The sequence below is a fragment of the Colossoma macropomum genome, unplaced genomic scaffold, assembly GCF_904425465.1.
Source record: "Colossoma macropomum unplaced genomic scaffold, Colossoma_macropomum, whole genome shotgun sequence".
Lineage (NCBI taxonomy): Eukaryota > Metazoa > Chordata > Actinopteri > Characiformes > Serrasalmidae > Colossoma > Colossoma macropomum.
In genome coordinates this window covers 30,334,954-30,347,947 of record NW_023494805.1, presented here as the reverse complement: position 1 = coordinate 30,347,947, position 12,994 = coordinate 30,334,954, and the positions used below count along the sequence as shown (strand labels likewise).

Below are 12,994 nucleotides of genomic sequence, written 5' to 3'. Positions count from 1 at the left end.
CAGTGAACAATATAAGTCTATACTATGATGTTGGCTTCTGAGAACATATACTTAAGTGATTGTAGTTCCAAAATATAACTGATTTTAACATGCAAGCAATGAAACCTTAAGTCTCTCATTATTTGTACATGTGCCACAGCTATATGCAGCCAATATGGAAACAGCTTACTTTGCCCGTTACACTGAGAAACAAAACGCAGTTGTTCCTGATACCCAGGAAAAGTTGAATCATAGGCATGATCTAACCACTAGCATGCTCAGAAACACCAGAACACACTAAGCTACGTTCATCCACCAGCAGCTTTAGTGCTAGAACATGCAGAGGCCCCAGTATGGCCAGTCTTCAAAGCAAGTGGCAGAATGCTTAGATTTGGAGTAAAGAGATTATGAGGAGACTCTCTGCACACACATCTTATGAATAGTCTTTTCAGCAACATCCCCAGGCATTAAGAACCAACATGTGACAGTAGTTTGCAAAAAAAGTGCATCATGAAACTAAAATGTGGCAGTGGTCTGCAAAAACACAGGGGTGGAAATTAATGACCTTTTGAGGGGCTTTGGGTGTTTTCTGCTCCCTCATTTAAATGTGCACATCAAAAGAAAGCAGTTGGTTTCTGAGTTCAGTTATTCTGATAAATACGTTGAAATATACCATTTACAATCAAATTTAGACTTTACCCAAGACTTTATTGACTATGAACTTCAAAACGTAGTACATCAAAATGTAGTATATTACAAGCACTATTTTTTTTTTCAAGAATATCTCAGCGTTACTACTTATTGTGCATAAAATAGGCACATGGAACCAGCTGCCCTAATCACAAAGAAGTTCAACAGAACTCAACTGAAGTGATATCGTGTGAAGATGGCACTCCTTAATAGAGCAGCATCAACCACAATGTTCTCTTTAGTTCCGCTCTACCCGTGTCGGCAGACAGCACCCATACATGCTGTTTCCTGTGTTGCACTACTAGTGAGAAAGAAACCACAGGTTAATCATGTGATCTGGTTCCATATTCTGCGTTGTGTTCTGCTGTTCCGCACAGCAGTAGGAAGTAAGTGAAGTGCTCGTGAGTTACTGAAAAGTAAAAAATGATGAGGATAGCGAAGATATAAGTGGAACCAAGCAGGCGAAAGAACAAACAAAGGATACAGAGCTTACGCCAGAGTGATGGAGACACAGAGTGAGAATCCATTCAATGCTGGTAAGCTGCACACGATCATGATTGAAGATGACCACAGAGCAGACGAGTGCCTGAGCATTTTGAACTTAAGTTTAGGAAATGGCCGATACATCCTAAATGAAATGCACTGTCTAGGTCCCACATTTGCCCATTTGTCCACTCTCTATATGATCTCTATGTATAGTGGCCCCAAAAAAGTATTTGGACATTTGTACCATACTTAAAAATGTACTAAGTTCCTTGTGTTAGAGAACAAAACCAAGCGTCTTTTTTTTTTTTTTGAATGACCATTCCGAGACCATCTCTGACCTCTGAAAAAAGATTCTTTCAAACGACAGCTGACGTTTTTTAGTTCATTATCATTTGAGCAATTTCTTTGCAGAGTTTTGCGGTTTTTATCTAAAATGGCTTCATACACTTCATAATACCACCAATGAACACAAGCTCACTGACACCACTGTAAGAAAAACAGCCACAGGCTTTGATGTTTTCACCTGTGTGCCTTACAGTACTCTTACTGTAGTCTGGTTAGAAACCTTCTCCAGGTTTTCTCCAAACATCACACTCTATCATCAGTTTGATGTTATGCTAAAAGTGAAATAAATGTCATTTTGTTGCCAGGCAACCTAAAGAACCTCATTTAAGTTTACCAATTGCTCTTAAAAAAAAAACCCTTGCATAATGTAACAGTTCTAAGTTCTACTTTAAACCTTAAAAGTTCTTCACACTACCAAATCTCTTTTTAAACACTGTTCCTAAGTGAACCAAAAGTAGTTCTTTTATGGCATTGCTTAAAAAACCTTTTGCAAGTTTGGACCATGACTTCAACATGTGGTGGTAGTCTGAGGGAAGACTGATTGATGGAGGGAAGCGAACTCTGAGAACTTGGGCTGGAGTTCTGGGTGGCTTTTGCCAGTTGCTAGAAGGTCAGACCCACTTGTAACTGTGGTAGGACTGTCATGGAACTAAGGAACGGGAAGGAAATTGGATGGTGGTGGGGATTGGGAAAAGTTTGTCACGAGAAACGGAAGGTGAGAATGTAAATTTATAGTGCGTTAAATTGGAAGGAGGAGGGGTTTTAGACATGCTCCCAAATTTCAGTTATTCTGTAACTCCATTTTACATACATCATCTTAACCACTTATCCTTCTGGGTCGCGGTGGGGTGCTGGAGCCTATCCCAGCTGTCATTGGGCGGAAGGCAGGATACACCCTGGACAGGTCGCCAGTCCATCGCAGGGCAGACAGACACATTCACACCTAGGGGCAATTTAGCATGTCCAATCAGCCTGACTGCATGTTTTTGGACTGTGGGAGGAAACCCACACAGACAGGGGGAGAACATGCAAACTCCACACAGAAATGACCCCGGTCGCCCGGCCAGGAATCGAACCCAGGCCATTCTTGCTGTGAGGCGACAGCGCTACCCACTGCGCCACCGTGCCGCCCTGTAACTCCATTTTGTGGCACCTTAATTTTTAGTGTCCAGAATACTTTTGGGGCCATTAGATATCACATACCTTATCATAGGCTGCTATGGTCAAATGCACAGATAGATTATTAAAGCTGTGTCAGACAGGATGTAAGAGTGTGACACTGCTTAATCCAAGCATGCAAAGTAAATATACTTAGATACTTTCTATGTCTCTTTTAGGAGCCAAACAACATGCTGCTGCAAAGGCAGCAGACAGCACTCACCAAGGGAACTCCCCTCTCCCAGAGCTGCGTCTGGTTCTGCTAGGCCGCAAAGGGACAGGAAAGAGTTCTGCTGGAAACACTATTCTTGGCCTGAGTGGGGGGTTTGAGACTGGCAAGCCAACAGAGGAGTGTGTGAAAAGGCGGGCTGACACTGCAGGCCATCGTGTTACAGTAGTGGACACCCCGGGATGGGAATGGTATTACTCAAGCAATGGCACTCCAGGCTGGGTGCAAAGAGAGACAATGAGAAGTGTGTCACTCTGTCCACCTGGACCCCACGCTTTGCTTCTTGTGGTACGGTCCTGTGCCTCGGTGACAGAGGACTACTATCGTCAGATTGAGGTGCACCTGGAGCTTTTAGGGAAGACAGTGTGGGGACACACCATGGTGCTGTTCACACGTGGGGACGAATTAAGCTCCATTCCCATTGAACAGAGAATACAAAATGGAGGGAAGTCCTTCCAGAAGCTTCTACAAAGGTGTGGAAATCGGTTCCATGTTCTAGAAAACAAACGCCGTGGTGATGATGGAACTCAGGTGATGGAACTGATGAGGAAAATAGAGGAGATGGTGAAAGAGAGAGGGGGAAAACATTATGACTCGGATCCACTGCTGCTGGTCTTGGAGGTAGAAGGGAAACGAAGAGCAAGAGAGAGAAGAAAGAAACAAAGACTCATGGAGGCCCAAACACAAAGAGGGGCCATAAAAGCTGTGCTAACAGGTGAGTGCTTATGAATTCTCTACATCAGGGGTGTCCAATCTTATCCGCAGAGGGCTGGTGTGGCTGCAGGTTTTCACTCCAACAAAGCAGGAGGTCACCTGATGAAATGTTTGAAGACTAAGACCAGCTGATTAAACAAGTATAATAAGGTGTGCTCCAGCTTGTTTGGAGTGAAAACCTGCAGCCACACCAGGCCTTTGCAGATAAGATTGGACACCCCTGCTCTACATGCTACATGAAAACATCCTATGATTGATCTAATTATACATACACTCAGTGGCTATTTTATTAGGCCTTGCATCAGGCCATGGTGCTGCATCAACCAGTCATCATGCCCCACTAAAGCCACAGGAGTATTCATGTTTCTATAGTGGCAAACAGCAAAACAGAATCAAAGTGAAACTAAACTGCTGCACTGCCTACCACGTGTGTCTTGAATAAAAGGCTTCGTCAATTAACACAAGAGGGTTTGCATGCAAGACTTTGTATTGGCTGTATTATAGGGAGGGGTTGTATGATGTGGAAAAAGGAAAATCAGCAGACAGATTAATTGTAAACATGCTTTTCCTAATGATTCCCTCCTGGAGGCTTCACTCCTTTGGACAGTGGTACAGTACATTTCTAAACCCATTTTTAGGTCTTTTTTTTCCCATGTGGATGTGCTGTACACACACTGCTATGATTTTCCGATGCCCCACTTGTGATTACGTTTTGGTGATGGGCCTGGGTACATCTACCTATCTACACTAATTGTCCAATTTATCCAGTTGGCTTAACCATAGTTATTGTAGTTGTACAAAGTTCTAACATCTGTTTTCCTGAATAGTTTGTCTGTTTTTTTTTCACAACAAAACAAATATGCATATACAGACATACACATACACAAAAACGTCTGTGAAATGGGAGGAGGAATAAAGAAAAACATGACATCAAGCAGTATGCAGTAACAATGACATTTTAAATAGCAAAAGTAACTGTAACAGATTGTTCTTGCCTTCATACTGTGGCATTTGGCTGTGCCCCTTTCCAAACAACCCAAAACGAGGATAAGAACCTCGAACAAACCATCCTTTGAAAATGTATTTGCTAGACATTAAGGCTGCCATTAAAACCCTTTTTTGCTGCAATGTTGCTGGAGTTTTCAAACACTGTGTGTACACTAGATGTGTCAGTGTTCCATTTTAAACATGCACAGTAAAGTTATCAGGGACACTTTGAAATACTGTTAAAGTGTTCATGACAACTATTGTCCATTACTCAAACTAACTGTTGTTTCAACCGAGTGTTTTCTGTGAAGGCCAAGCAGCTCTGCTTTCACAAGTTCCTACTACACTGTCATGCTTTGATCACGGGACATAGCCCTTCCTCTGAGTGGAGCTTTTAAACAGTCACAATGCGTAGAGCCACAGCACAGAGAAAGGAGAAGCAGACAAAGGACTTTCTCCTACAAAAAAATAAAGGCTCACATTCCAACTGGCTTGAAAGAAATGCTCAATCCCACCAATACATGTATGTTTACAACTATCTTTGTATGAAGTAAAAGATTGATCTTAATTACTTAACCAGGTTTTCAAGCACACCTAGTTTGGCACTCTGCTGAAGCTAAAGCTTGAAATCTCATATATTAAATAAATTAGCATAATCATCACGTGTGTGTTTTGATAAACAGAGGCTACTAATAAAACAAGGGTTTCTACATCCAACACTGTTAAACAAGGACTGGCATAGCATGTACATGTTTAACTAATACAGCACAGTATATACAGTATGTTTTATGATGGAATAGTAAAGGTTCTAGTAGTATGTTCCATATTGTATTTTATGTTGGAGCAGCTTCACAGCTCTTGGTAAAGGTGATCTGTTGCAGAGTTCTCAAGTTCAGTCCTGAGTGCACATAGTCCTTTATCATGTGAAGTTTGTTTTTATTTAGTTCGTTTTTTGTTGTTTTTACTGCACATGTATACTGCTCACACACACTCACTACCATGTCACTACCATATCAGTGTCACTGCAGTGCTAAGAATGATCCACTGTCTAAAAAATTCCTGCTCAGTGGTGGTCCTGTGGGGGTCTTGACCACTGATAAATAGGGTAAAGAAAGACTAATACATTTTCAGAGAAACAGGTTAAACATTATCAGTAATTGTAGAACTACAAAGTGCACCAATAAAGCATAGATAAAACTGACAAGGTAGGTGTTCCTTATAAATTGGCCCAGTGAGTGCATTTGAAGGCTAAATGTATATGTTGCATATTCAAAACCATGTACCTTGTGGTAAAGACAATTTAAGCATGTCTACATTCGCACATGCTATAGAAACAGGTCTCAGGAAAGAATGAGACTGAATAAGAGGAAAACACTGTGCCTCATAGAATACTGTAAAACCAGGTTTACGTTACTAAAAATATTGTGGAAGCTGATTACCTGGGGTCCATTTAAGCTATTCTAAATTAATTCAGTTAGCTTGGGCTGGATCAAATTCCACAGTTAAATTAAGCAGTCAACAAACTTTTTTATATTACATTTTTTCTTTATTCCACACAGTTGATGCTCCACAAACTGAAGATCTGGATGACAGGAGTTTGTTCTCTAGGGGATCACGCCGTCTCCCGGAGCTGCGACTTATCCTTCTGGGAGAAAGAGAGACGGGCAAAAGCTCTGCTGGGAATGCCATCCTCAGAGGGGTCACATTTTTCCAAACAGGACAGGCCACAGAGGAATGTTCAAGGCAGCAGGCAGAAGTTTCCGGAAGACTGGTCACAGTGGTGGATGCTCCTGGATGGGAGGGTGGACCTGATGGAATTACCCCAGAGAGAGTGAGGCGAGAGATCGGTGTTAGTGTGACCTTGTGTCCTCCTGGTCCCCATGCTCTCCTTTTGACCCTGAGGGTGGATGCCCTGGTCAGAGCTGCAGCAGTCAGGGACCACTTGGAGTTACTTGGCGAAGGGGTATGGAGACATACCGTACTGCTTTTCACCAGAGGTGACCAGCTGAGAGAGGGAGTCACTATTGAGCAACACATTCAAGGAGGAGGCAAGGACCTGCACTGGCTGATGGAGAAATGCGGCAACAGATACCACGTTATTAGCAGTGTCTCCTGGGAAGGTCACAGCTCCACTGCCCAGGTAACTGGACTGTTGGAGAAGATAGAGAAAATGGTGGCAGGAAATCGTTGTGAGGCTTTCTCACCACTGGTGCAGGAGATTCAGGATCTTGGAAAGCAGAAGAATGAGAGGTTCAACCAGAAACTGAAAGAAGTTAACGACAAGCTTCAACGTCAAGACACGGAGCTGAAAAGGATGAGAGAAAGGGAGGTGAAAAGTATCAGGTGGTTTTTTGACAGAAGGAAAGACAAGGTGAAATCCCCAGAGAAAACAAGCACAGAGAAGGAGGAAGCAGTGGATAGAGGAGAAGATGACAGGAAGAGCATAATGGGAGAACTAGAGGAGAGAATGGCTTGGTTAACAGAAGATAAAGAAAGAGAGATTCAAGAGCTGAGCCTGGAAAACAGCAGAGTCATAGCAGCTCTAAACCAGGTATACAGAGAGAAAGATGAGCTGGTTATGAAATTGGAGGAGAAAGAGAATGAGGGTGATGAATTGAAAGAAAAAGTGGACGAGCTACAAGTGAAAGTGTTGGAGCTAGAACGTGTGAGCATGTTAAAGGAGCAAGAAAGACAAGAGAAAGAAGAAGAGCTGACAAAAAGGCATGAGAGTGTTGAAAAGGAGGTCAATGTGTTGAAAGAAGAACTGGATCAGAAGGAAAAGGAAGAAGAGGGGCTAAAGAGAAGAGTTGAAGAGACAGAGCAAAAAATGGCACAGTCAAAACTGAGGTATGAGGACGAGATCATACAAGCAAAGCACGAAACACACCAAATACTATCAGCAAAGAATGAATTTGAGAAAAGGCTTGTTGAAAACCAGAAGGAGATGGAAGAGATTAAACTGCAAGCTGAGAACAAAATTAAGGAGCAAGAAGAAAGATGGAGGGAACTGAGTGAAAAGAGGGAGAGGGAGATGAATAAACTAAGAGAAATGCTAGAGCTGATGACCAAAGAGATGGAAGAGCTACAGGTTGCTTTCCAAGAACAAGTGAAAACATCAGAAGCAGAGAGACAAATGCATGAAAACACGGTAATAAAATACAATGAACTTGTAGACAAACTTCTTGGGAAAGATGCAGAAATTGTAGCCATTCAGAAGAGGCAAAAGGAGCAGGAGATGGCCCAAAGTATTGAGACTCAAGCAAAACTGCAGGAAAAGGATGCAGAAATAAATGACTTAACAAAAAGACACAAGGAGAAGGAGCAGGAGATCGATGTACTGAAGCAAGCTGTTGATGCAAAACAGAAAACCATGGAAATTTTGAAAAATGATAGTCAAGCAAAAATTGTGGAATTCACCTCTAGAATAAAACTTTTGGAGGATGAGTACAAAGAGATGGAAGATTTCCTGAAAAGAGAAAATGCGATTATAAAAGAAGAAATGGAGATCATGAAGAAACTGTATGAGGACAACATGAGAAAGAAAGAAGATGACACAAGGCAGATCTTGGAGATGAAGGAAAACATGATCAACCAACTGCAGAAACAGAACAAAAACAGGGAAGCCCATCTAGAAGATCTTATAGAGCAGTTAAGAGAGAGCCAAATCCATGAAGGGAGTCTACAAAATCAAAATGAAGCCCTCATGCAGGAGTCAGAAGGGCTTCTTTTAAAGTGTGAGGACTATAAAAGAGACCTTCAGGCCCAGAGAGCTGAAAGCCAGAGAAAAGAGAAAGAGATTAAAGACATTCTCAACCAATATGAGGAAATGGGGAAAATCAAAGATGCATTGTCCCAAGAGCACATTGAAGAGAAAGAAAAGGAGATCTGTCTGCTGAAACAGACCAACCACACCCAGCAAATGGACCTGGAAGACATGAAGGAAAGAGCTAAAGAACTAAAAAACAAGATAGAAGAGATGAAAAAATACTATGAGGAAAGGCTGCTGGAAAGAATAGCAGAAATGGATGTTAAGGATGCTGAGAGGGAGCGAGCTCTGCACAGTAGAGAGCTGGAGCTGAGTGAAAGAGAGCACACTCTGAGACAAAATATGCAAGAGCTTGAACGAAGCAAAAAGGACTTGAAAAAACAAGAGGATGACATCAGCTGGAGAGAACAAGGGCTAAGAGATGAAAAGCAGGTGCTGGATAAGAGGGAACATGAAGTAAGAGACAAGGAGAAGAAACTGGAACATCAGTGCCAAAATAACCAGCGCTACCAAGAAGACCTGGAGAGAAGAGAAAACGAGCTACAGAAAAGAGAAGAAGAGCTTTTAGACGCAGAGCAAAAGTTAGAGCAAGAGATTAAGAAGAAACATGAGGAGCACAAGGCTGTAGAGATGATACTGGAAAGCAAGCAGAAGGCACAGAAGGATCTGTCTGAAAAGCAGGAAAAGGAAATAGAAAATATCAGGCAGCAGCTGGAAGACAGAGGAAAAGAACTGAGGAAAATGGAAGAGGAGCTTGTACTAAAACAGCTTAATCTTAAGGAAGAAAAGAAAGCCTTGGAGAACCACAGAGAGAACGTAGAAACCAAAGAACAGGGATTAAAGAAAAGACAGCAACAGTTAATAGACTCAGAGAATGTGTATGAGAACAAACTGCAGGAACTGTATAGAGGTATGCAGGAACTGGAGAAAACCAAACAGGACCATGAAAAATGGCAGGCAGAACTAACAAACAAGGAATATGATTTGACACAAAGACTAAACGAGTTGCAGAAAAAAGAGCAAGAACTGCGAGAGAGAGAGCACGAACTTGGACTCATAACTCAAGAGCTAATGGTAAAAAGTCAAGAGATCGAGACTCGTGAACAAAACCAGGCAACTTTATCTGACAAATGGAAAAAAGAATTAGAGGCAATTGAGCTGGACTTATCAATGAAGGAGCAAGAACTGATAAATGCAAAGGAGGAGCTTGAGAGAAGACAGCAAGAACTTGCAGACAGAGATAAAGACCTAGACATAAAAGAACATCAAATTAACAAGAAATATGATGAGTATGAGGTGGCAGAAAAGATGCTGGAAAGCAAGGAGAAAGCACAGATTATTTCTTTGGAAAAGCAGGAAAAGGACATAGAAATTGTCAGGCAGCAGCTGGAAGAGAGAGAAAAAGAGCTAAAGAACATGGAGGAAGAGCTTCTAGTAAAGCAAATTAAGCATAAGGAGGACTTGGAGAACCATACAGCGAATCTAGATATCAAAGAATCTGAAATGAGCAAGAGAGAGCAACAGCTAATGGATTCAGAGCAGATCTGTGAGGTCAAAGCACAAGAATTGTCCAACGCTTTGCAGGAACTACAGAATAACAAACAGGAAAATGAAAAATGGCAAGCTGAATTAACTGCCAAGGAATGTGATCTGATACAGAGACTAAACGAACTTGAGAAAAAAGAGCACCAGCTTTTACAGAGAGAAAATGACAATGCAGTCAAGGAGACCAATCAGGAGATTGAGAAACATCAACAACAGCTCTTGAGCTTACAACACATCCAGGCAACTGACAAACTGGAAAAGGAATTAGAAGGTGTTAAGCAGGCCTTGGCAATAAGGGAGCAAGAAGTGACAAACAAAGAGGATGAGCTTCAAAAAAGGGAAGATAATCTTAAGAGTGCAGAAATATATCTGGGGCAGAGAGAGGAAATTGTGCAGAAAAGAGAAGAAGAAGTACAAATTAACAAACAACAGCAAGATGCCATGTTATGTGATCTCAAGAAAAAACAAGAGAAAACAGAAGAAATAGCGTCTTCTTTAGAAACAAAACAACATGAGCTCGAAGATCTTCAGAAAGAACTTATCAACAGAGAACAAAACATAGCAACAAAAGAACAAAACCTGAGCAACACATACAAGGAACTAGACATAAGGAAGAGCACCATGGAAAACCATGAGCTTGATCTAAAGTCAACAGAGAACACTTTAAAGAACAGAGAGCAAGAGTTGAATGAACTGAAGGAAATTCTAGAAATGAAGAAGGAAGATTTAGCAAACTGCACAAATGAACTAGAGAACCAGAAACAGGAGCTAAACCATGAGAAACAAGTTGTGAAAGTAAAAACAGAGGAGCTGGAAAAGTGGGAAAAATATCTGTACAATACAGAGCTTAAAATGATCAACAGTAATTCCAACTTTAAGTTTCAACCATGGAGCCAAACAACAGCACCTAATGGAAATCAGCAAGTCACACAAAAAATGTATCAAGAAGTTGGAGTGGATGGCAGAACCTGTGAAAAAGAGCTCAGAGAATATGGTAATGAGGATGGGGAGGATGATCAGAGTGTGCAGATGGCTTCACCATCAAAAATGACAAACTGCGAGCCTGAAAATGCACAGCTGGCATTCCAGCATAGAAGCAAAGGAGAGCTAGAGGCCAAGACAGGAAAGGAAGGCAATGGAATGAGCTGGTGGGAAGAGGAGTCAGATGCTAAAGAGGAAGAGGGTGAAGAATTCTTTGAGCCAGCCAGTTCTGACCACTCAATGACTCAAGGTTCACACTCTGTGCCTCAGGAGCTCAGAGTAGTTCTACTAGGGGAGACGCGGTCATCTCGCCGCTCAGTCAGACATATCATCCTGGGGCAATATACTGAGATTGGCAGCCCCTGGACAGGAAGTGTATCTGGCAAGCCCCTCGTTGTTGTGGAGCCCCAGGGGATAAAATGGCGATCACCCAAAGCTATGAATGTGGCGTTTGAAAAGGAACTCATGCAAAATGTATCCCTGTGCAGCCCTGGCCCTCACGCTTTCATCCTCATCCTGCCCGCTTACCTAAGTTTTACAGGACAGTACAGGAGAGCGGTGGAGCGTACCATGGCCATGCTGGGAGAGGCTTCATGGAAGCATGCTATTGTTCTGTTCACATGGGGAGAAGCTCTCGGAGAAAGTGGTCAACAGCACATAAAGAGGAATGGGGATTTGGAATGGCTCATTAAGAAATGTGGAGGCCGATACCACATACTAGATAACAGACACAGGGAAGCTCATGTGGTAGAGCTGTTGGAGAAGATTTCCAGAATGGTGGCAGGGAACCCCAAGCATTATTACCAAACAGAGTGACTCAGAGATGAAGAAGGGAGATGAAATTAAGATAAATTTTTCTGTTAAATAGAATGACACTTGGGTAAATTGTGATGGATTTGTAAGATCTTTACACATTTCTGTAAATAAATAAATAAATAAATAGCATTTTTGTTTCTTTTTTTGTTCTGAGTAATAAAACAGCAGCTTATGGTCACTGAATTCAACAGTAGTTTTCAATCCTAGTGCTGGGCACTTTAACAACAACATTTTTTTTATGTAGTACATTTAAGCAGCTTAAAATACTATTTACAAACATGGAAATAATGAAAATAAAGGCAAATGCAAGAAGATAACCCACTCTCAAATGGATAAAAAGTCAAATGCTAAAGATACAAAATACGGTAATAAAGCAAAAACAATAGGATAAATAAAGAGTCCAAACAAAATTCAAACTCAGGACAAATATAACTCAAATGACTCTTTTTAAGTGCTTTTTAACGAGCCAGTGGTTTGAAACACCCGTGGCAGGTCCTGGATATTTAAGAGGTTAAATGCTATATAGAAACATATGTTGAAACACTGATCAATATGCATTACTATACTTTAACACCACATTTCCACTAGATTTGTACTTAAGTAACTACTTCTTCTAGGTGTGGTGAGGTATTTTTATATTTGTACTTTTACTCAAATGCAAGACAACTTCTGCTTGTATTCATGCTGCTTCGCCCAGGTAGCCGACACCACATTACTTGTTCAACCTTACATGTAGCTCATTCTTATATTGAGCCATCACAATCCTTGTAGTTTGTAGCCTTAGATGTACTTTTACCCTTATCACATAGAGGAAGGCTGGCTCATTCAATAATCCACCACAGGGAGGAGAATTTGTATCATATGCTGATCTGTTGTTTGAGGTAGATATTTTATTTCTGTCATGCATCTTCCTTTCTTAATTTTTAAACCCTTTTTTCATTGTCACATACTTCAAATAAAACTGAAATAGACTTTGAAATAGTCTCTGTTCCTACATTATAAAACAGAGCCTGCTCTAATGGGTGACTACTGAACTGTTAATACTAAACAAGCCAGTCAAAATTCTTTCTGCATCCTTACATTCTCTCACCAAATGCTAGATGCCATATGGTCTAGCGCTTCACCTGTTTCCAGAGGTGTGGATTACATGCATTCTTATCATTGTTGCAATTTTTGTAAAATCTTAAAATCTTATGACTGTCCTTTTCATTTAAGTAAATGTTAATCTGTGGCTATAACAGATTTTAAGAAGGCCAGCACAGGCCTCTAGATATATTGCTACACAGCCTAGAGCCTTA

General features: G+C 41.3%; 1 protein-coding gene across 1 annotated transcript; it reads left to right on the top strand.

Annotated features, from left to right (window-relative positions):
• The first annotated feature begins 1,047 nt into the window (after positions 1-1,047).
• si:dkey-185m8.2 (trichohyalin) lies at positions 1,048-11,815 on the top strand. Its single transcript, XM_036596176.1, has 3 exons — positions 1,048-1,205; positions 2,838-3,602; positions 6,148-11,815. The coding sequence occupies exons 1-3, from the start codon at positions 1,172-1,174 to the stop codon at positions 11,694-11,696; spliced, it is 6,348 nt and encodes a 2,115-aa protein (XP_036452069.1). The 5' UTR covers positions 1,048-1,171; the 3' UTR covers positions 11,697-11,815.
• Positions 11,816-12,994: the final 1,179 nt, after the last annotated feature.